The sequence below is a fragment of the Xenopus laevis genome, chromosome 2L (assembly GCF_017654675.1).
Source record: "Xenopus laevis strain J_2021 chromosome 2L, Xenopus_laevis_v10.1, whole genome shotgun sequence".
In the NCBI taxonomy this organism is placed as follows: Eukaryota; Metazoa; Chordata; class Amphibia; order Anura; family Pipidae; genus Xenopus; species Xenopus laevis.
In genome coordinates this window covers 94,436,862-94,460,666 of record NC_054373.1, presented here as the reverse complement: position 1 = coordinate 94,460,666, position 23,805 = coordinate 94,436,862, and the positions used below count along the sequence as shown (strand labels likewise).

General features: G+C 41.5%; 2 protein-coding genes across 2 annotated transcripts in view; both read left to right on the top strand.

Moving 5' to 3' along the window:
* The first annotated feature begins 1,215 nt into the window (after positions 1 to 1,215).
* On the top strand, positions 1,216 to 7,992 carry rpl11.L (ribosomal protein L11 L homeolog). The gene is made up of 6 exons (XM_018246817.2): positions 1,216 to 1,323; positions 2,521 to 2,668; positions 3,239 to 3,345; positions 3,629 to 3,760; positions 5,237 to 5,347; positions 7,915 to 7,992. The coding sequence occupies exons 1-6, from the start codon at positions 1,318 to 1,320 to the stop codon at positions 7,942 to 7,944; spliced, it is 534 nt and encodes a 177-aa protein (XP_018102306.1). The 5' UTR covers positions 1,216 to 1,317; the 3' UTR covers positions 7,945 to 7,992.
* Positions 7,993 to 8,623: 631 nt separating this feature from the next.
* eloa.L (elongin A L homeolog) overlaps positions 8,624 to 23,805 on the top strand; it is a 28,191-nt gene continuing 13,009 nt past the window's right edge. Inside the window, exons 1-4 of the mRNA XM_018246815.2 lie at positions 8,624 to 8,950; positions 13,587 to 13,643; positions 16,488 to 16,600; positions 17,109 to 18,081. Of these exons, the coding sequence (XP_018102304.1) occupies positions 8,879 to 8,950; positions 13,587 to 13,643; positions 16,488 to 16,600; positions 17,109 to 18,081 (1,215 nt within the window). The 5' untranslated portion in view covers positions 8,624 to 8,878. The remainder of the gene's footprint in view (positions 8,951 to 13,586; positions 13,644 to 16,487; positions 16,601 to 17,108; positions 18,082 to 23,805) is intronic.

The window sequence follows — 23,805 nt, the reverse complement described above, 5'->3', positions numbered from 1 at the left end:
GCCAACTCCACACCACAGTAAAAAAAGCCACACAAAATAAAACTACTGAAATAATTCAACATCAACTACAGGGAGTTACAGCAATACTGTGGCAGCTACACTTAGATACATTCGTAACAATTTAAGATAATCAAAGATACAATTGTAACAATTTAAGATAAGCAAGTCTCTTGGGGAAACTGTGACTTGCAGCTTAAAGGGCAATTAACCTTCATTAGCAAAACTGTAATAACATAAAACCTGACCCTAAAACCCCCAGAAATGTGTTCAATCTTTCCATGACCTGCCAAATTTTGTAAAACAGATGTGGTATTTAGGGGGTGTGACCATAAAATGGGCGTTGTCAAAAAATTAGCAGCACTCTGCACTACAAATTTTTTTATGTTCCTCTTTCTATTTTCCAAATGTTGTGAGGTATGCTTATCAATTCTCACAACAGTATTATTCTGAATTACTATATTATATCAATATACCAATAACAAAGTATTTTCTGAGGGTAGTTGCTAGGACACAGCCTTAACAGGGGACAGATTGAACATCAAACATGGAATGAATGCAAAATATAGGTAAAAGCTTACCTTGTGGGCTTGGTTTGCACACAATTATAGTCAACAATTCAGAATTCCGCCCTGAGACATGGTTTATTCCATCTGGGGTGCCAAATGAGCAAGTATTATCAGCTTGACCTGCAACTGTCCCTTTTTCAGAGGGAAAGTCCCTCTTTTGACAGCTCAACCTGCAGTCCCTCATTTGTTCTGGAAAGTCCCTATTTTCTCTGCACTGAACAGCCAGAAAAAAAAACAAAGTTTCTAACTTAATTGGCTATTAGCAGAGAGCCCAGAACAGCTAACAGGTGCAAATAAGATACTTTGTAACAATTTTGAGACACAAAAAAAAGTTTAGATAGGTAGAAATATTTTCAAACTTTCATAACCTGCCAAATTTTGTAAAATGAACATGGTAATTAGGGATGTGACCACGGAAAGGGGCGTGGTCAAAAATTGACATGACAACCATTCTAATCACTGATTGGTTACTGCCCAGTTGCAAATTCTACCAGTTTTTATCAATGAGCCTATGTAACCGTTATAAAAAATATATAGGGCAGTAAAAATGTGTTCACCCCAAATAATAAAAAATAATCTTCCGTAGTATGAACCTATACTACTCTTTTACAGCTCAGACATTCCGTTACATGCTGGCATCACACTTATGGTTAATCTCACGAGTGAATTCTCGCCGTGGCGTAAGGCGTCTGGCCTTACGCACTATATAAGGCAGGCTGTGACTTCTCGCGATCTCTTCCCATCTCCCAACATGGCGGTGAGTCTCCGGTGTGGGATCTGAAGGACCGGTGATTTTAATCTGTCGCCATCCGTTTCATAGATTTGTTCCTGATTAATACAGCCACGTGTAACGTATGCTAGATAATTTGTTCGCTCGATGATTCAATTATTGTAACAGCCCGTTTAGCTTAATGGACTGCTGGAGCACTATCCTGGGCTCGGTGACTACTGTCATTAACTCAGTATACTGAAGCTTGTAGGAACGTAAGGATATGCGAAAATGTATGCTTATACATGGTTTATTTTTTGTTGCTCTTTCCCCCCGGATTGCCACGTATTTCTTAATTGGGCTGTAGCGTATAAAAAATGTGGCAAATATAGGGCTTTCAGGCAGGTTGAAGCTGCACAGGGCGTTTTGTATCTCGACAGTGTGACTTGGCTTGTATGCTGGGAGTTGTAGTAGCCTTATTTGTTTATATAGAGTATAGTCTTATAAGCCTCTCATGTAATATATCGAGGAGGCTTGTAATGTCTGTACACACCTTTCAAAACTAACTAGTTACTAACTAGTAATGCTCTTGTCACTTCCTGTCTCATGTGCACTGATGATAGAATGGTTTCATAGTGATTTTCTACTGTAAGTTTTCTTGGGTCAGGGGGACTTTATATTCTTGGTAAAGTTGCCGGTGTTTAGTTTGTGGCCTTGTGGAAGTTAACTACTAGTCACCATTTTGGTGTTCTGTTTCAAATCTGTGAAATGTCCATTTGGCTTAGAGGTTGCCTTTTACTGTAGTGCCACTGCAGTAGAGTTATAGCAGCTTTTATATTTGGTGTTTTATGATCATTGCAAAGGGATATGACAGATCTGTATTTGTGGTTTTGGGTAGATATCATATTCTTAGCAAAGGTTTTGGTTGAATTCTGGACCAATTCGGAGCCACAATTTATATGTTCAGATTTGGTAAAAAATAATGCATGCATCTTCCACTTGTCCAGCATTTTAAAGTGACATTTTGTTAATGGTTTGGAGTTGGTTGTGCCATATTTTCATATGCTGCATGTTCAGTTGCAAATAGGGTTGCCACCTTTTCTGGAAAAGAAATATCGGCCTTCTGTTTCTTGCCGTTTTTTCCTATTAACATTGCCATGAAGCATCATTTTTACTGGCCTGGTGGCAACCCTAGTCATTTATGGAGCAAATTTTAAGTCTGCAATTTTTCTTTCCTACCTCCAGGACAAAACGGAGAAAGAAAACCCTATGCGCGAGCTGAGGATTCGTAAGCTGTGCTTGAATATTTGTGTTGGTGAGAGTGGTGACAGACTGACCCGGGCAGCCAAGGTGCTGGAGCAGCTCACCGGGCAGACCCCTGTCTTCTCCAAAGGTAAAGAAACAAACTCATTTTAATCTGTTTTTAGAGGTTATACGGGCTTTGATATGTCTTAACATGCCTTCCAATAGCTTGCCATCACATTAACTGTAGATGTCCCTATTGAGCAGTGGTGCTTTGAGTAAAAAAAAATAACTCCGGCCATATAGGAAGCAGTCAATCCATATCAGTAAACTGGTGTGGCTATGGAGAATGGCTTAGGCTAGTGAAAACTTCCTTTTATGTCTGAATGCCAGCCTTTTTTCTCCCCTTTATGTGCCTATGGCTACACTTTAAATTACCCTCACAGTTTCTTAGAACTTATACTCCTGGTTGTAACTAAACATGTGTATAGTGTGACACGGCTATACCAGAAAACCTAATATAGAGGTTCGATAAATACAGTTAATCTAACTGTTGAATTTGTAACAAAAGTATGTTGAGACTTGGCAATAAAATCATGTTTCTTTTCTTGGTACTTCCTGACCCAAGTGCATGATTCTTCTCTAACTGTCCAAAAATATCCTTTGTCATATCTGATAAATATTGCAAGGCTGTCCTCTTACAAAGCAATTTGTTTTGCAGCCCGTTACACAGTGAGGTCTTTTGGCATAAGGAGGAATGAAAAAATTGCTGTTCATTGTACAGTTCGTGGAGCTAAAGCAGAAGAGATCCTGGAAAAGGGATTGAAGGTAAGGTTCTGGGTTGATTCTGTGCAAAGAGAGATGAAACTGGGGAGAACCAGATAAAAAGTGGGCAGATAAGGGGCACAGCTGAAAGGGAATTAGACACTTGTCCTTGTCTGTTTTACCAGCTAGACCTGTAAAATACTGGCTGAGTGGCAACCCTACAAGTAGGCAGCCCTGCTTCCTTTTTTCCAATTCAAGCCCTGTATATTTGCTATACTGCATACGTTTGTGCACAATATTGTGGTAATTTATAAACGGTTCCTAATGGTTTTTCTTTTCTCTCTAGGTCAGGGAATATGAATTGAGGAAAAACAACTTCTCTGACACAGGGAATTTTGGCTTTGGCATCCAGGAACACATTGACTTGGGGATTAAATATGACCCAAGCATTGGTATCTATGGACTGGACTTCTATGTGGTATGTGCATCTTGGTAACAGCCTTTCAAGTACAACTAAATGCTGCTATACATAATATTCTTGTTGGGACAGTTTGGCTGATCTTGCTGTTAAGCACCGGGGCACCTAAAGCTTTGATAGTCCACTGTCTGGTTCTGTTGGTTCAGTATCTTGAGTGGAAACTTGCAGGCAAGCAGCCCAAGTTGCTGCTCCTAAAAAAAATTTGTCTCAATGTGCTTGTTTAGGATATTGGCCAGTTTTAACAAATAAGTGCTATAGCCTAATAGATACATAATAGATAAGTTACATAGCTTTTAGTCTAAGCTATTTCCACAGCATCTGAAGTTTTTAAATGATACAGCTATACACCTATGTTTAACTCATACAGTACAAAAAAGGAATATAGGAGTGACTCCCTTAATCATAGGCCTATGATTAAGGGAGTCTCTCCTGAAACACGTCAGGTGTTTTGGGTCAGTGACCTGTTGGAATAAACCACAATTTTATCTAACTGGAGTACCGCCTTTCATCTTTTGAGCTATTATGTTTAACGCAAGCCAGGATTTAGCTGAACTTTCATCGTACTTATCCAAGTCGAAAAGCCATTTTATTCTGCCCTCCAGTTGGGGGGGGGGGTGCAAATACGTGCCAAAAAAATACTCCTAGAGTGTTGAGTAGTCCTCGTCTAAAGGGAGATCTTGGTGCAGGTGGAGATGTAAGGGAGTCTTAAGGCCAAAATCCACACCATGTTTGTGCCTGTGCTCCAAGTGCAGAAAGAACAGCTCGGCTTCATGTACATACCTTTGGGTGGCTTTATGTACATACCTTTGAGAGGGCTGAAGTGAACCTAAGGGCTGATTTCTCGTTATCAGCCCTGTGTGGTGTAGAGGATGATTCTCTGAATATTTGCTCATTGGCCTACACGTGCTCTTGTTCGTGGATAAGGTGCAAAATGAGGGAGCCAGTAGATTTTGCCCATTATGTGTAGGCATGTGATCAGGCATAGCTCTTTCCCTCTGTTTTGTGTGATGTAAAGCCAAACAACTTTCCGATATAGTGTCAATTTTTTTTAAAATGTTATGAATGTATTTGTAATTGAAAGGTGTTTATCCATTTGTTCTCCGGGTCTGACTTTATAACAATATAACAATGCAAGTCCCATATACTTTTTCAGTAGTCTGATAAAGAGTCTACTCTTCTAAGGAAGTGGTAGGTCAAGGGAGCACTGCATTTTGTAGACCATGCAGTGTGCTACTCATTGTTGCATTCTGCCTGCTTAGCTACTATGTTTTGCTTCTGACTGACTATCTGCTCCTGAGTAACAACTCGGGTGATTTACAGATTTTTGTTCTAAAAACAGTTAAATGAGGTGTGTGCACTGTGCATTATAGCCATGGTCTTAAACAGAGTTAACAGTGCAAGATTACTGCAGTGAAATGCAGGTTTTATCAGCCTCTATTGTATATCTTCGTACTGACTAGCATGTAATATTCATAGGTTCTTGGCCGGCCAGGATTCAGCATTCCTGACAAAAAGCGCAAGAGAGGCACGATTGGCGCAAAGCACCGTATTGGAAAAGAGGAGGCAATGCGCTGGTTCCAGCAGAAGGTAAATCTTCAGGGAAATGCAAGGGGCACAAACAAGCTTGAAACACGGGTGTACATTATTTTTCTTGTCCTTTAATGGGATGGTTTCACCTGTTAACTTTTAGTTTGTTAGAATGGCCAATTCTAAGCAACTTTTAATTATTTTTTATAGTTTTAATTATTTGCCCCTTTTTCTTCTGACATTTCCCAGCTTTCAAATGGGGGTCACTGACCCCATCTGAAAAATGCCCTGTAAAGCTAGAAATGTATTGTTGGTATTTTTTTTTTTAATTCGTCTTTCTATTCTCTCCTTTTCATATATCAATCTTACTCAAATCAATACATGGTTGCTAGGGTAATTTGGACCCTGGCAACCAGATTGCTGAAACCGCAAGTTGGGAGAGCTGCTGACTTAAATAGCTAAACTCAAAAAATACAACCAAAATGAAAACCAATTGCTAATTTTCTCAGAATAGACTCAAAGGTGAACACACTTTAAATCAGTGACTGGCACTTCCCTCACTGCCACCCTGAGGTGGCCTACCCGATTCTGCCCCACCCTTACCTATATGCATTCCTTCAGGACGAGGAGGGTCCGCATTGGCAATGCAGATCACAGTTTGGTTCTCTACTAGAAGCCATAAATCAGTCTTAAAATGGAGTTTCAGCTCTTAGAGCGAACAATTGTGGCTTTTTGTTGCTCCTGGTAACCTGTTGGCAATGCTGCCTGAGGAAAGCTTCTCAATTTGCCTCTTGGCAGGCACTCTGGAGTACACCGTAGTTTGTTTATTTTTTTTATTCTTAAGGTAGCATATCAACTTTTTTGTTACAACATGGGGGCCGCATTTAAGTTCAGAAAGCCTACCTGTTGAAATCTTTGCTTTGAATGATTAATTGCTAGGCTTCTGCTTTTTTAAAAAACAAACCATGTTGTGTGTACTAGAGTGCTGCACTTCAGGTTCTATCCTCCCCATGTATCCCTGGTACCAACCTGGCAGGGAACATGTATAGTAGTGTTTCTGACTATACTACTATATTACAATTGTACCTAAATGAAGAGATACCTAGTAGAATGATGTAAGATGTTAGACTTTGATGAAAAGTACTTCAGGTCAGTGTCTTTTGAGGAGCACTAGCCTGGGGTAGAAGATAATTATTTGTCTCTGCATGATGACAAGTTTATTTTTTATTTTTTGTCAAACTCTAGAGCTGAACTAAAATAGTTGCTCACAAACATTAAGAATTAACCTGTTTGAATTTTGTTTTTAAAATGCATTTTGGTAGAGTGAGGGAACTAGACCCCCCCTCAGCCAAAACTGAGGATGTGACTTCACTTTTAGGCTGATGCCACACAAGTACGGTTACCACCCAGCCGGTATTACATATTTACCGGCAATACAATTGCCAGTAATTTTTAATACCCTTTAAAAAGGCCCCTGGCCTGCCCCCAATTCGCAAAGAACTTACCTTTTTTCCAGCGCTGTGGACGTCTCTGCGATGTTGCTCCGCCCCTTTTGCGGCACGTCGCATAGCTCTGCCCCTTTTTAGTGGCACGGACCGCTCCCTTTTGGTGCCCGCCCCCCACTGGCCGGTAAAATTTTTTAATAAAGGTGGCAATCCTACACACAAGCCTGTTTCTGTCTGCGTTTAAATGCAGATGGATTAAAAGCTGATCTTCTACTTTCCAATACATGGTGCAATGAGTCTGCCTGTGCACCAATGGAAGACGTATGTCCGGAAACATAGTATGAATTTTTTGCACATGGGCCACAGCCATGCCTATCAGTACAGTAACACCATGGGGCAGATGGGAGCTCATAGGATTTTTCTCAACATGGGCAGAGAAACATCATAGTGTGTAACAATAGCCTTATTGCTTGTCTCTCTAGAGAGGTAATCTTCTTTACCTCTTCTGATTTCTTTACCGCTACTTGTTTGCAAGTAAGACTTGTGCAAACAGACTGGTGTAGGTATTTCACAACTGGAAATTAAGTAACTGTAAAAATACATACAATAATGCAATGAAGGCAAATTACAGATCGCTTTTAGTACAGTGTAGATAATGGTATTTAAGTAAAGTGTCTAATATCGGATATTTCATTCTGTGGCAAGAAAATGTCAGTCCTTTAAGCCAGATTTATGCTCCTAGTGGAAAGTGTGTGGGTTTTTTTGGAGCAGGGTTTTTCACTTATGCTCGGTAGGAAACTTGAGATTCCACTGAAACTGGGGGGCACTAGTTTGAATACCTTCTAAAATGTAAAATAACCCATTGTGCAATGGGAATAAATGTTAAAGTACCCTGACCCACTGAGCTCACAAATTGGCACTTTAACTTCAGTACAATCTGGTTAGGCAACCACAGTCCTGTAAGTGCTTGTTGATGCCCAGCTTTAAAAGCCTGACTGTACTTCCATCTAAAGCAAATTACTAGAACTATAGGTGGCCTGGCAAACAGTTTGTTAAAAATTGCCCCCCCTCCTCTCAGGCTTTGCTTTCAATACTCTGGGTAGGGGCACAAGCATTCTTGATATGGTTAAAATGGGTTTCTCTTGAAAATTGTTTTAATCATTTTTCTTTTCTCTTTTTCAGTATGATGGCATAATTCTCCCGGGCAAGTGAGCTGCTTCAGTCTAAAAAAAAAATATCAATAAAACTTTTCTGATAAAATTCAGTTGTTGTTTTTTCCTCAACTCCTTTACTTGCATTTGAGGGCTAGTTCACATCCAGGAATAAAAGAATCTCATCTTGAGTGTTTTTATGGCTGTGCTATATACCTGTCATGATGTCCAGTCTCCTGAATTCTGTCACGAATTTTACTCATACATGCATGACATCTCCCCCATAAAACTGTTCTATGTATGCACTGCCAGGAGCCTGTTGACCTGTGGGATAATTACAGTGCAGCCCATTGCCATAGTAGCGTCCTTCCCAGCTGGGCCTGTGGGAGGCAGATGTTTATCTCTTAAACAGGGAGTCTGCCAGAGGTGTTAGGTGTATTCTAAGGTTTTACTGAAGAACTTTGTAAGTTATATTTCACCGGCTGAGAACTCCCTGCATAAGGAAACTGATTTCCTGGGTAGGTGTACATGAGAAATAACGTATTTGGTGTTACACAAAGGCTGTAAGTATAGCTGTAGTAAACTGATCCATAGAAATATAATTAAAGAGAAAACTAGCTTCCAGTAACATTCACGGAGACGTGCAATCTAAGACTTTGAGGTGATGACCTTTTTTTTTTTTTTATTCTCCAAGTGCACAGTATATAAGAACGTACTGTACGCTGTTTTGATCTATGAGCTCGTCCTGGGTCGGCAATTTCAGCTGGTTTGGAATTGTCGCAGCTTTATTCAGGAAATTGCTGACAGCTGAAGATTCACCTCCCTGACAAACGGATGCCAATAGTTAAGATGGCGGCGTAAAACAGCTTAATTTTGCAAAAAGAACACGTCAGCCCTGGTTCCGGTTTACGAGCTCTAGGACCAAACATGGCTGGGCGAGTTCATAGTAAACGCAGACTTGAGCGTTTCCGGCTCATAGAGTGCCAGTTCTAAAGATGGCGGAGTCCGTGCTGGAAGTTGTGGAGAAGCTGCAATCTAGATTATCGCTCAGGGCTGAGCCGAGGAAGGTAAAACGAATACGATTATTACCAGACGTATTAAAGTGTTATACTAAAGGGAGTGTCGAGTGAGAAATACAATGAAGTATCTTATTTATATCCAGAGTAGGAGATTTCATTTACGGTGTAGTAAAACATAAGGATTGCATGAGTTCGGCAGTGCGTGGCAAAGTTAGATGATCTGAAGCGATTCTAAACAAATTATAAAGGAACGTGCTTTGTTTTAAAATGAACATTTACTGATAACTGGATTTGCCTTAGTGTGACCGAATATTGAGCTGCACGGAGAGTGGATCTATGGGGAAACAGATAGTGCTGTCCTTACACATGCGCACACCGCTTTCTGGCAATATGCATTTTGATGGACTCGCTTTGTAAATGCAAAGTAATTTCATTGTATAATCTTACAAGCACACTTGTGTGACACCCTGCTGTATTTTATAGACTAAAAATTCAAATGACAAAGTAGTCCTCTAAAATGACAATAGATTTACTAATTATTCTATGTTGATAGTCCCTCTCTTTAGCAACCTTCATCTGAGAGAGACACACTGGGGTCACATCTGCAGCTCTCTAATCAAACAGGGAATATTGCCTTTGTAGAATGTATTGTTATGTATTGTATTATTATAACAACTCGGTTTGGTTTATTAGCATAGCATATTATGCATATCAAGTTGTTGATGATCCATTCAGAATACAATTGTTTTACTAATAATGTCATTTGTTGGATCATGTGATTAGTGTCTAAATGTAACTCATAGGATGAAAAGGACTAAAAGACCAAAAATAACTTCAGCTCCCAATAATCTCTTACTTACCAATTCTATGGATAAACTACTACAGTATTTTTTTTTTGTTAGGCCAGGGGTCCCCAACCTTTTTTACCCGTGAGTCACATTCAATTGTAAAAACTGTTGAGGACAAGCATGAAAATAGTTCCAGGGGGTGCCAAATACAGGCTGTGATCAGCTGTTTGATAGTCCCTATGTGGCCTTGCATTCTAAAGGAGGCTATTTTTGGCAGTACATCTAGTTTTATGCAACCAAAACTTTCCTCCGAGACAGGAATTGAAAAATAAGCACCTGATTTGAGGCCAATGGGCCAAGGGGTTGGTGAGCAAAATGTTGCTCGGGAGCCACTGGTTTGGGGATCACTGGGTTAGGCAGTGTCGGACTGGGCCGGCGGGACACCGGGAAAAACCCCGGTGGGCCCCGGGCTCTTGTGGGCCCCGCCGGCCCAGATCCGCTACTTAGTGGGGCGGCGCGACCCCACTTTGTTTGGGGTCGCGGTAGAATAGAAGGGCTGCGCATGCGCACAAACGCGGCGCCGCGCGCATGCGCACAAACGCGGCGCCACGCGCATGCGCACTAGCCGCCTGCAGCACTCCGGAGCGGCAGTGGCGGCTGGAGGGGGCCCTGGGGCAGTAGCCCCGGTGGGCCCCATGCCTCCCAGTCCGACCCTGGGGTTAGGGCATTCAGCACACCAAATTATAGAAGTAGTTTTTTGCCTTGGTGGATGGTAATACAGAGTTTTCAATTATAACAATGTATAATTATGAGACTGATTAAGCCTGGGAAGTGTATTGTTTACTTAAAAGGTCACTATACCTTCATTACTAAATTTTTCCTTTTATATTTATCTAATGTTGATAACATATAGTTTCCTTTAGGCACACACCCCTAGTTTATGTTTTAAATAAAGGTACTCCTAGTCATTTTTCAGATGAGAAGTTTGTCTGGAAACATCTTCCTTCACTTTCACAGCCCTTCTATTGTATTACAATCCTCGCAGTGGTCCAAACATGTGGAATGAACGCATTGAATAAAAGGCTATATGGCAGTTAAAGCTATAACACTATATTTATTCTGTAGAATGCTTTACCATACACGAGTAAACAGCTCCATAAGCTCTCTCTGTTTGTTTAGGATAGCAGCTGCCATATTAGCTTGGTGTGACATCACTTCCTGCCTGAGTCTCTCCCTGCTCACTCATAGCTCTGGGCTCAGATTACAGCAGGGAGGGATGGAAAAGGGAGGGAGAGAGAAGCAAACTGAGTATGCTCAAGCCCTAGCCCTTGAGGTTTAAGCTGAAAACAGGAAGTCTGATACAGAAACCCATGTGTACACAATAGAAGGAAAGGAATGCTGTGTTTCTTTTGACAGAGGACTCAGAGCAGCATTACTTTGAGGGTTTACTGGTGTATTTATATAGACTTTTCTGATAAAGCTTACTTCGTTTTAACCTTTCCTTCTCCTTTAAAGGACCAGTAACATCAAAAATTGTTTAAAAAAAATTCGTTAGCATACATCGAAAAATAAAAACCAAGACAAATAAAACTTTAAAATCACAAAGCTCTTATTAAGAAATAACTTACTGAAACTCCACTTCCGCTCCTCTTCAGAAAAGGCGATATGGCGACCATCCATCGTGCAGCACTGGATTTCTCCTCCCTGGCTATCTCTCCTATTGTACTGACAGCAAGTGAAGGCGGGAGGCTTCAACCTACTACCAACCTACTATCCGAGCAGAGCTCCGCCGAGAGGGACACCTGGGTTTGCATTTCGTGGAGGCTACGAGGAATTGCAGTGCTGGGAAGGCTGCTTGAGGACATGGCCTCATGTTGTTGCTGCAGCTTCGTGGCTCGGCAGAGCAATGTGGCTGTATCTATAGCCAGCTTCGGTGTAACTATCCGCTTCCCGAATACAGAGTCTTGGGAGGAGCGTCGAAACCGGGCTCCCTCATGATATTCTAGGTACTGGCTGTGCCTGTTGTCCCTCACAGTCACATTGATTCACCGTGAAGCCTTTCTGAACCCACAGTCTCCCATGTGCCCATCACTCTCAGTCCCCTCCCCAGGAACCTACCACCTTTCGGGAAGCGGATAGTTACACTGAAGCTGGCTATAGATACAGCCACATTGCTCTGCCGTGCCACGAAGCTGCAGTAACAGTCCAGAGTGGGATCTCTCCAAAGGGGCAGCAACTTCTCCAAGGCCATGTCCTCAGGCAGTCTTCCTAGCACTGCGATTCCTTGTAGCCTCCACGAAATGCACAACCCAGGCGTCCCTCTCGGCGGAGCTCTGCTTGGATAGTAGTTTGATAGTAGGTTGAAGCCTCCCGCCTTCACTTGCTGTCAGTACAATAGGAGATATAGCCAGGGAGGAGAAATCCAGCACTGCACGATGGATGGTCGCCATATCGCCTTTTCTGAAGAGGAGAAGAAGTGGAGTTTCAGTAAGTTATTTCTTAATGAGAGCTTTGTGATTTTAAAGTTTTATTTGTCTTGGTGTTTATTTTTCGATGTATACTAATTAATTAAAACATTTTTTTTTTTGATGTTACTGGTCCTTTAAATAGTGGATAATCGATAATGCCATTATGTTGTACAGAGCTTATCTGCTATCTGCTGTGTAACCTGAGCCTTTTCCCCTTTGAATGGCTGCCCCCATTGCTACACAGCATCTTATTTATATAAAGTAACAATAGTAGTGTTTCTGAAGCAAACACACCAGTGTTACATTGCAGTGCAACATTGCATTATATTTTTATTACTTTAAAACAATTTAATTTTTTTGTGTTACTGTTCCTTTAAGGTAACAATAATGCATTGTGCTGCTATGCATATTTATGGTGTACAGTAGCCTGAGTTGAAATTCAACGCTTTTTGTGAATTTTTGCTGTTTCGCAAATTTTTGCATTTTCCATCACTGATAGAAACCAATGACATTTGTTTGTGTTCATTGTTCCTCAGGCAGCTGACTATAGAAATTAGTCATTAGTTGGTTATGGGTTATGGCCCAGGTGCAAATTTTCCCAGTGTTGTTGAATGAGCCCTTGTGTTTTAATTTGGCTTTTTACCCCATCACGAATTGTCAGAGTGCAAATTTATAAAGGAATATAACAGTATCGTCTAGCCAGAGTCATTGTTTAGCTATTTTTTAGTTGCCACTTTTTTTTTATTCTAGTTTTTATGGGTTTTTTTTGATTGCTAAATCTTAATTGAGTTAGGAAAGCTCAGATTTGACAATGATAAAATGTATGATTTTGCAGCAATTTTCTTTGCAGAGAAAAAAAAAAACAGGTGTTGCAAATCTCCGTAATGGGGCTTTCTAAGGGCATTGACACATAGGGCGATTAGTCCCCATGATTTTTAAAAAATTATTTTTAAAAACGTGATTGCGACGACACACAGCAACTTGTATGTTAGTGCATGGGAGGGGAACAGTGGCGTTCAGCCGCCGCAATCAGGGTTTTTAAAAATTCTAGTGACTTATCTCCCTGTGTGTCATTCCCCTTAAGGACTGTGACTACTTGTGGTGGCTACAAAACGCCAGAAAATACTCTGCCGCAGACAATACTGAGAACTGCCTCTGCTAAAACATAGTGTCTTAGCAGAGACAATTATCAATATTGTCTATTTTGTAGCTGCAACAATTATCTGGCTACAATTGGCTCTGTGTGTCATTGCCCTTATATTATAGGGATGTTCAATAATATTTGCAGCTATTTTACTTTTAGAAGTGTATTTTCTCATTGAAAATCAGATGTGATTACATTGAATGATGCAGTTGTTTGATACATCTGTCAATTTTACACCAGGGTTACAGTGATGACCAACTATGAATTTTGTTCTCCTTTTGCAGCTGCAGAAGACACTGAAGAGACTTGGTGATCTGCCTATTACTGTTGATATTCTAGTGGTAAGATGTGGGCAGTTTCGTGGAGGATGACAAAAACATATTATGCTTTACTAACTAGGGATGCACCCAATCCCTATTTGTGGGATTATGCCAAACCCTGAATCTTTCCAGAAGAATTTAGGGGGAATCATAAACAGTAATTTGCATATGAAAATTAGGAACTGGTCCATGCATGAAAAAAAAATTGATCCCCCTTAAACAAGATCAGTGCTGCTCCAACAGCAGGTCCTTCTGAAATACAGTTCTGCCTTTATGCCTAAAATCAAAAGCACGCTTCCAGGTAGGGATGCACAGACTACAAGGTTTGATTGGGGATATCTGTCATATTCTTGTACTTTTTGGAACATTTGGATAAGTTTTAAGTGATCAGCCAAATCAAATCACATGCCTTTAAGGCTCTGGACAAACGAATGTGACAATTTTGGTTTAGAATTGATCGAATTATTTTAGTTTCCTCAAATTTGAATATGGAGATAAATGTTCTGTATTTTGTAAATATAATCCTTATTTTTTTCTTATACCCCTGTAACTAAATTTGGGAAAGTGGTGATCACCATTATAAAGGTATAAAGGTGTGAGCCATTGTACTAAGGTGGACATGCAAGTCTGCTTTTGATTGCTGCAGATCTAACCCCTCTTTTGGACCTTGTATGAGGGTAAACAGTGTGACAAGCTGGCGGCTTGAACACGTAACTTTTAGGGGGGATTAGTCAATGGCGAGCAGGCAGCATAGGAGAAAGGAGCAGAAAGACAGGGACACACAGCTTCTTCATGGAAAACAGAGGTTTATTTTCCAACTTTACACAAACACAGTATTGTCCACAGACACAGGGGTGACCATTTTATCATTCAAAACAAATAATAAAATAAAAACCTAGCCCATTGGGCACTACCTTCATACCTTGAAGCTGTCCCTGACTAGGCTGGGCCCCTTGTGGACTACCAGCAAACAAAACAATTGTTATGGCTCACCCCTGTACTCACAGTCTTGGAGTGAACCTTTTAGCCTCCTGGCTTTTCTTCAATGTCCCACACAGACAACAACTTGGCTCTTAGACACAGCCACGGGCTCCCTCTGCTTCTGGCAGGATCAGGCGGCACTCCCAGCTCCTCTGGGAGTTCCTAACACAGCCAGGTCTCCTACCTGCTGTGCCCTGTTGAGAGACACACTCTCCTATTCCAATTAACTTTAAATAGCCTTTCCACAGGACAGCTTTCCTGTGGAAGGTGAACTCCAATCTCTGGACTGGCTCTATGGAATGGAGTCCCTGACTACTAAAGTCTTTAAACAGAGCGCTGATTCTCTGTTTCATAACTCCCTTCCTGGAGCCTATCTCAGTCCCTGGGGCGAAATTAAAGGCTAGAGTGACCTTTTTCCTCCTTTTCCTAGTCACTCTACCACAACAGATAATAAGGGCATGTGCTGTAACATCATGGGGTGGGCATTCTTAGTCAAACAGGACAGTAAATAGTATTTTTCATACTAGGAACCTACCTGGGGTTTCTTGTATAGAGGTATTTGCAGTCATAAGTATTCTGCTGTACAGGCCCGGATTTGTGGCAAGGCCATAAAGGCCCGGGCCTAGAGCGGCAAAATATTAGGGGCAGCATGCCGCCCAGCCGCTTTCCATGGAGCAATGGGGAGTACTAGGACTGCGTGCCAGAACGCCAGGACCATGTGGCCTCGGGGCGCCCGCCCACTAAGTCCGACACTGCTTCTGTACCTTCTGTATCAAGTTCTCACTGAGTATATAATGGGAGGGGAGTCAACAGCTGATACAAAGCTAAAAAATCCATATATTCTGGATAATTCAGTTACTGTTTAGTTGAGGCTCTGTTTCCCTAACTGTAGTAGTAACGTAGTAATACATCGAACTACAAAAACATTGTAGTAACATAGGTTGAAAAAAGACAAAGGTTCACCTTGAGAAACTTGCTTAACTTCTAAAAGTTGTGCTCTCTACTAAACAATTTTAAACTAAGTGGGAATTCAATGAGGGTGTGGTCACAAAATCCATACAGACAAAGGGCTGGACTCCTCTTCGGATCTACGCCCGCTGACGCACACAACAAGTCGGATGGAGTCGCATGTGTGAAGATATAATTGGACTGAATGAAAAGTCGGAGGTAACAACTACATTACATCCGACATGACACGGCTGACAGATGTGGATGTCTTCATCCGACAGTCGTACCGTGTAGTTGTTAACTCCGACTTTTCATTCAGTCCAATTATATCTTCACACATGCGACTCCACCCGACTTGTTGCGTGCGTTTTGTCGGCGGACGTTAATCCGCCGTAAAGCGCTTGTGGAGTCCAACCAAAAGACAAGAAATTCTCTGCATTCGCCCATATCAATATATTTAGGTAATAAAGACATTTTGTGTTTACAGCTACCAAAATACCTTCCCCTTTAAACAAAACATGTCCATATATCAATATATATAGGCCAACTACGTCAAAGTCATCCCTGGACTGACCAGTCCTACACTCACTTTCATCTGATTCATTAAGAATTTTTGTATTCCTTTAGGGATTGTCTATAGGCACTGTTTAATCTGCAACTTGCTTTTTCCCAAATGATTGCTCCTTCTATTGGACACGCTCATTTAATTTCAAATTGTTTAGTGGTCACTACAACTTTCCTTTTTGCTATAGTTTATACAGTATCAGTAGCAGCTCCATGTTGTAGTTCCCAGCATTCCAACTCCTGTTAGGTGATCCCTGTGGTGCCCAATAAAAAGGGCAATAATTTTATATAGTTTTATAATACTATATAATAGTTTTAACCTTTACTTGGAGGAGATGCCTTATTGAACCTGTTACTATTTTTCTCATTTAGGAAACAGGAATTGGGAAGACTGTGAACAGCTTGCGAAAGCATGAATTTGTGGGGGATCTTGCCAAAAATCTAGTTGCTCAGTGGAAGAAGCTAGTGCCCCAGGAAACGCCAAGGTGAGAGTATTTACTAAGGCTAATGCCAGACATTGCGATCGTTGGCTTGCGGCACCAAAACACATGATTATGCATTTCAGCTCCAAAATCTGCCAAATGTGACTGCACCTAGCCCGTAGTTCCAGGTGAAGGCAAGGAAGGGGCTGATTCGTGGCGTAGGGACATCGTCTATCTGCAAGCAGACAATTGCCATGTCTGGCATTCGTCTAAGGCTATGCTATTTAAGTTCCTCTAATACATGGGATCCAAAGTGTTCTTCGGTCTGTCCTTTTACAGAGCAGCACAGTTGGATCAGAAAAGAAGATAATATATGTTAATTTTCACAGATGCACCAGTTGCTGCATACAGCTTGGGGTGGTCTCAGTGACAGTTTTAATAACTTTTTCCCCTCTGTGTGCAATGGGGTTGGGGGTATTTCTTTTTGAATCTTGTTAGCAGCTCATTATTATTTGTTGTCCTGAAGCTTCCTGGTTTATTATAAATATTCCACTTTACTTTGCTTTTCTAGAGCCATAGAATCTGAGGAGCGGGAACACAATAAAAGCAGTGTCAAGAAGAGACCAAGGTCTCCATCTCCTCGGTATGATGAAGAGGAGGAATATGAGGAAGAACTTTCACCAGTTTACGACAGCGATGCTAGGTACAGGCAAATTGATGAACCACAGAGAGAATTCATAAAGGAGGAAAAGCATTTGCGGCACTGTTCTGATCATGAGGACTCAGATAATGGTCAGGCATATTCTCCTGAACACAGTTACAGCCCCCCCATCACATACAAAGACAGATCAATCCAAAAACCAAATAAAGATCACAAATCATCTCACAAGGAAAAGCACCAACTAGAAAACAGGGGTATAAATCCAGAGAAAAAGAAAGATAAAATACACCAGTGGGAGACACAAAAAGAATCCACATCCTCTGCAGGAACGAGCTGTGAAAAGCTGTTGTCCCCTCCTACTAAAGACCAAATATGTAAGAAGGAGAAGAACAGACATAGTGAATCTAAAGGCCACTCCATCAATTATGTAAGCACCAAAAAACATAGCCACCAAGACAAATCAAAACATGAAAAGCACAGGGCGGCTGTGGACATGCAGGATACAGAGATAGGCAAAATACAAGTGGAGAGAGATCCAGAGTCAACCAATGAGAAGGGGGAGAAAAACAAGAGCAAGTCTGGAACAAAAGAGAAAAAGGCCATTAAGTTATTTGTGCCACCTAGTGACCCAGATATAGAAGATGAGTTTGAGAAGCCAACAATGTCCTTTGAATCATATCTAAGTTATGACCAACCCCAGAAAAAAAAGAAAAAAACAGTGCCCAAGACTGCGGCTGCAGAGCCTGAAAAGATCAAAAAGAAGCATAGTGATAATAGGTCAGACAACAGCAGGAGTAAGGACCTTCCCAAAAACAAAACCGTGACTCCTAACAAAGACAAAGCCACTAAGAAGAGAGAATCATCTTCATCCACGATAAGCAAGGTCAGACACATCATTCTCAGTTGCCTTTAGTGTTTCTTGCACAAATTGAGAATTTAGTAATTTTACTCTATTACATAACCTACATTTATAACATATTATCTGTGATATTTTAATTCAAAGCACTAAAGCTCAGTATAAGCTATAGAATTGTTAAAAAAAAATGCAAACAACAATCTGTTGCTAACAACAAGCTAGCAGTAGATTTAAGTCTTTAAGGGTACAAATCCAGCAATTTGCATGCAAGTGATTTTTGGTCCATGTTTCCAGGCAGATTTACTCCTTATTGTTCCAGTTTGCTGGACAGCACTTATGTTCTTCAATGCCAAGATTCTCAGCTATATTGAGACTTATTAACATAGGTGCTAAATTATGCAATTGCAGTATCTGGTAGCAATTGCAACTAATCAGCAAATAAATGCGAACCATCTACTACACGTTACAAAGTGAAAGTAAAAACCTGTTTGGTTGGTATTTAGCTTTTAGGCTATGGGCACACAAACTGAAAGCTCCAGGTACTCTTAGCCTGCGTATTTTTGCGGGCTGAGAGAAACAGATCTGCTTCATTGATTTGAATCCATTCAGCCTGCATGCGTGCACACACAGCAGAGAAAAGCTGAGGTCAGCCCGGAGATGCCTCATTTTGTGTATCTGGGCTGAACTTTACTGCGTGTATGCACATGCAGCCTGATCAGAATAAAATCAGTGAGGCAGGGAGCAGATCCGCTTCTCTGAACCTGCATAAATACACAGGCTGAGAGCAGCTGGAGCCTTCAGCCTTTGTGCCCATAGCCTTAGCTTTATTAATGAGCCCCAGGAGCACACTGAAACAGGTTCACTTGCAGCATTCTTTGTATTTTGCATCATTAGTCCTTCCTTATATTTTAGTTGGATGCCAGCTCTTTGGTACACCATACATACAGAGAACCTGTTTCATTTTGGTGTTAAGAAACTGAAAATAAAAACCAATGTCACATTGTGAATTCTAAATTTCATTGGTTTGAAATAAAAATATCACAGTGAGGCAACTTCTGGCGACTATTGAAAACGCATCGCCGCGTGTGCATTAGCGCAGGCGATTTTGCGCTGTAGCCTATGGCGAAAAAACGCTGAGGCAGTTCGGGGAGATAGTCGCGCAAAAGATGTGGCGATAAGTCGCCAGGCGACAAAATCTACCCGAATCTCCTCGTCTGGCCTTACCCTTAACTTTTGCAAAAGGTATGCACAGTGAATGACCATTTAACAATGATTATCTGAATGTCCCATCCACTGTTGGTGGTGATTTTGTTGAAACAATATGATAATTGGACCCCCATTAATGTAGCCATAAGAAGACAATTAATAAAATCTACCTGTGCATGGCCTCCTTAAGCAGCTAAGCAGTCTCATTGAAAATCATTTTCTGCATTTAAATAGTAAAAAGTAAGTCTATTAAGTTATAAGGTCAAGGTTTCTTTGTAAGTCTATCAAACTTACAAAGAAACCTATAGAATAAAGTTGATGTTCAGAGGAAGGCAAACTGAAACCTACAGCAAAAATTCAGTTGTGGCTGATTACTAGCACCCCTTATGCAAGATACAGCCTGCAGCCTAACCAATGATTTATACACATGCAGGATATTGTTTAATTGTTTGAATCTAATACCATTATTTGTTCATGCAAAATTCAGCCTTTTGAGCTGTTATCTAGCTATAAGCGCTGCAACCAAGTTCATGATCTGCTGTATTGATTTGCATTTCATTATTGAAGGCAGCCATACACAGGCCAAGGCAGGTATGCTCTCTGACCATCGAACCACTTGCTTAATGGACAGAAAGCATAAAAATGGGTCTGCACACGGTATAGCCATCTTTCTGTTGTTCTACATAGTAACATACAGTACAACCCCCATTTTACATTTTCAGGGGACCAGGAAAAAATAATGTAAAATTTAGGAAAATGTAAAATCATGGAAATGTGTTAAAGTAAGTTTTCTTTAAGTACTGAAAGGATATAAGCACACGAGTCTGTTTTACTTTGAGATACAATATTTACTATGTTAATAACTAGGGTTAATGGGTTAAGGGTTAATGTTACACTATGGGGGGCATGTGCAAGGCATTTCTGTCAGTCACATACACAACCTAAAGCAATAAGTGATTGGTGCAGGACTGTAAAAGGGGTAGACTAATTGGAATTGACCATTTACAGGCAGAAACCATGGCAAAATACACATGTGGTTAGTTGTCACGGTCGGCACCCTAAATTCAGAACCAATGCTAAGCACCCTGTTCTCGGCTCTTGCTTCTGCCTTTAACAGCCGCCTTTCACCTCGGGAGGAGCCCTCGGCTAATCGGATGCACCCAGGTCTTATTCAGAGAGGTGCAAAGCGAGGGGTTCTGAACAAGCACAGGGGCACAATAGTAATGCAAAGTCTTTTGGGCAGAAGGTCGCGATATAAGGCGTAGACAGAAAGAATAGTCAGATCAGGCCGGGTGTGGGCAGGCAGAGTACAGGTAGGCAAGGGTCAAACCAGGAGATCAATCAGAGGGGTTATGGATACAGGAGAGTCGATTACCAGGCAGGGTCAGGATTCCAGAAGTCGGGATAGTCAAAAACAGGTAGGGGTCACAACAGATAATCAGAATCAAACAGCACAGAAGCACCAGGAACAAGATCATATAACAGGCAAGGATTAACACACAGGGATGCCCTTAAATACTGCTTGAATTCCGCGCCAATGCGCACTGGCGTCATCACGCCAGTGCGACTGCGCCTTTAAATCATATAGATGCAACGCGCGCCCAAAGGAACCGGTGCCTGAGGGGAGAAATACCGGCGTGGCGGGCGTCCCCACTGAGAGCACGGCGGCCGTCCCTGCCGCCCCACTAGACCACCAGGGTGAGTAACGCTCACATTACCCCCCCCCTCGAGGAGGGGCCACTGGACCCCCCAGGTTTTTCAGGAAATATAAGATGAAATTGTTTCCTGAGGCGATCAGCCCTTACATCACAAACAGGAACCGAAGAATTCTCCTCAGGTCCATAACCCTTCCATTGTACAAGATATTGCAACTTACCCCGCACAAGGTGAGAGTCAAGGAGTTCTTGGACTACGAATTCAGGCTGACCTTCTACCAACACTGGGGGGAGGAAAAGATTATTGGCGCACCTGTGTAGCTGGTTTTAACAGAGAGACATGAAAAGAATTAGAGATCTTAAAATTATCAGGTAGTTTGATACGAACAGACAAAGGATTGATTATTTCAGTAATTGGATATGGACCAATAAACCTGGGCCCCAACTTGAGTGAGGGAACCTTAAGTTTGATGTTTCTTGTGGATAACCATACTGAGTCTCCTACCTGATATTTGGGTGCCTCTCTACGAGACCTATCAGCTGCCCTCTTTTGAGCGGCCGTAGCTACAAAAAGAGAGTCGTGCACCCCAGACCAGATCTTGGCAAATTGTTTGACAGAAGAATTGACAGAGGGTACAGAGGACAATGAACCAGAAAAAGAAAATGCTTTGGGATGTAAACCATTAACAATAAAAAATGGAGATTGACCAGTAGAGGCATGAGTTGCATCACTGTAAGCAAATTCTGCCCAGGGTAATAGTTCAGCCCATGAGGATTGATTGTCAGACACCTTAAGAATTGTTCAAGGGACTGATTAACCCTTTCAGTTTGACCATTGGTTTGAGGATGGTATGCGGTAGAAAATGACAAATCAATCCCAACCAAAGAGCCGCTCGTCAAAATTTAGAAACAAACTGTACCCCTCTATCAGAAACAATATTGACCAGAAAACCATGGAACTTAATAACATGGAAATAAATAACTCAGCCAAAGTTTTAGCAGATGGGAGGTGTGGGAGGGAATTGAAAATACTCATTTTGCTGAACCTATCCACTACCAACCAAATCACTGTTTTCCCATGAGATGAAGGGAGGTCAACAATAAAATCCATAGACAGATGGGACCAGGGTCTGTCTGGAATATGTAATGGCCTTAGCAATTCCTGTGACAGGTTCCTAGAAGACTTTGACCTCTGACAGGGCAAGAATTCGCAACATTTTTGACATCTTGTTTAAAAGATGGCCACCACACATTGCGAGACAATAAAGACACAGTCTTAGAAATACCAGGATGTCCTGCCATTTTTGAATTATGAGCCTCACCCAGAACCTGTTCCCTTAAACCCTCAGGCACAAATAACCTCCCGGAGGGAGTATCTACAGGGGCAGAAGATTGAACTGAGGGCAATAATGTGGCAAGGTCTGATCCCAGAGCTGCCACAATCAACTCACCCGGAATGATGGAAACACACTCACTAGGTTCAGACTGGTTAGACTCAAAACTCCTAGAGAGTGCATAGGCATTAGTGTTTTTGGAACCAGGCCTGTAAGTGAGAGATAAATTAAACTGGGTAAAAAATAAAGCCCATCTAGCCTGCCTAGCATTCAACCGTTTGGCAGACTCGGTGTATAAAAGATTCTTGTGGTCAGTAAAGCATGTTATGTTATTCCTCAAAAGCCCGTTTGATAGCCAACAATTCTCTATTTCCAATGTCATAATTGGCTTTGGCAGATGAAAACTTCCTAGAGAAGAATGCACAAGGATGCACCTTGTTGGTTATCGGATGCCTTTGAGAAAGGATCGCCCCTGCCCCAACCTCTGAGGCATCAACCTCTACAATAAAAGGAAGAGTAGTATCAGGGTGAGGGAGAATGGGGGCAGACACAAATTCTTTTTTAAGAAATTCAAAAGCTTGAATAGCCTCGGGAGACAACATAATTGGATCTGCACCCTTTTTGGTTAGATCCGTGATTGGAGACTTCACCAAAGAAAAGTTTTTAATGAATTGACAATAATAATTAGCAAAGCCTAAGAATCTTTGAGTTGCACGTAAAGAAAAAGGCTGAGCCCAATCCAGTACGGCCTTAACCTTCCCAGGATCCATTTCAAGACCCTTACCGGAGATATTGAGCCCCAAAAATTGGACAGAAGAAACCTCAAAGGTGCATTTTTCAAGCTTCGCAAATAAATTATTCTTCTTTAACCTGAGTAACACCTCCCGGACATGTTTTTGATGGTCACACAAGTTAGAGGAAAAAATGTGAGTATCGTCAAGATATACCACTATGAATAACCCCAGCAGGTCCCGGAAGATGTTATTGACAAACACTGCGGGGACGCTGCAAAGACCAAATGGCATCACTAAATATTCGTAGTGGCCATCCCCGTTTTCCAATCATCCCCTTCCCTTATACGAATGAGGTTATATGCCCCTCTAAGGTCAAGTTTGGAATAAATAGTAGCATTCTTACCTGATCAAATAGTTCAGAAATCAGCGGAATGGGGTAACAATTTTTGATGGTAATTTTATTAAGACCTCTATAGTCGATACATGGACGAAGACCTCCATCCTTCTTGCCCACGAAAAAGAACCCAGCACCAGCAGGGGAACTAGAGGGCCTAATGAAACCTCTTTCAAGATTTTCTTTGATGTACTCTTTCATTGCTTGGGCTTCGGGCAAAGAAAGAGGATAAGTCCTTCCTCTAGGTGGAGTAAACCCAGGAATGAGGTAAATTGGGCAGTCATAACGCCTATGTGGCGGTAAAGTTTTTGCCTCTTTTTTTAGAAAATACATCAGAGAAATGAGCATAAGCCGCGGGTAAACCCTCTAGGGATGTGACTGCCACCAATTGAGGAACACTTATGCAAGAGCCCTTACATTTTTTACCC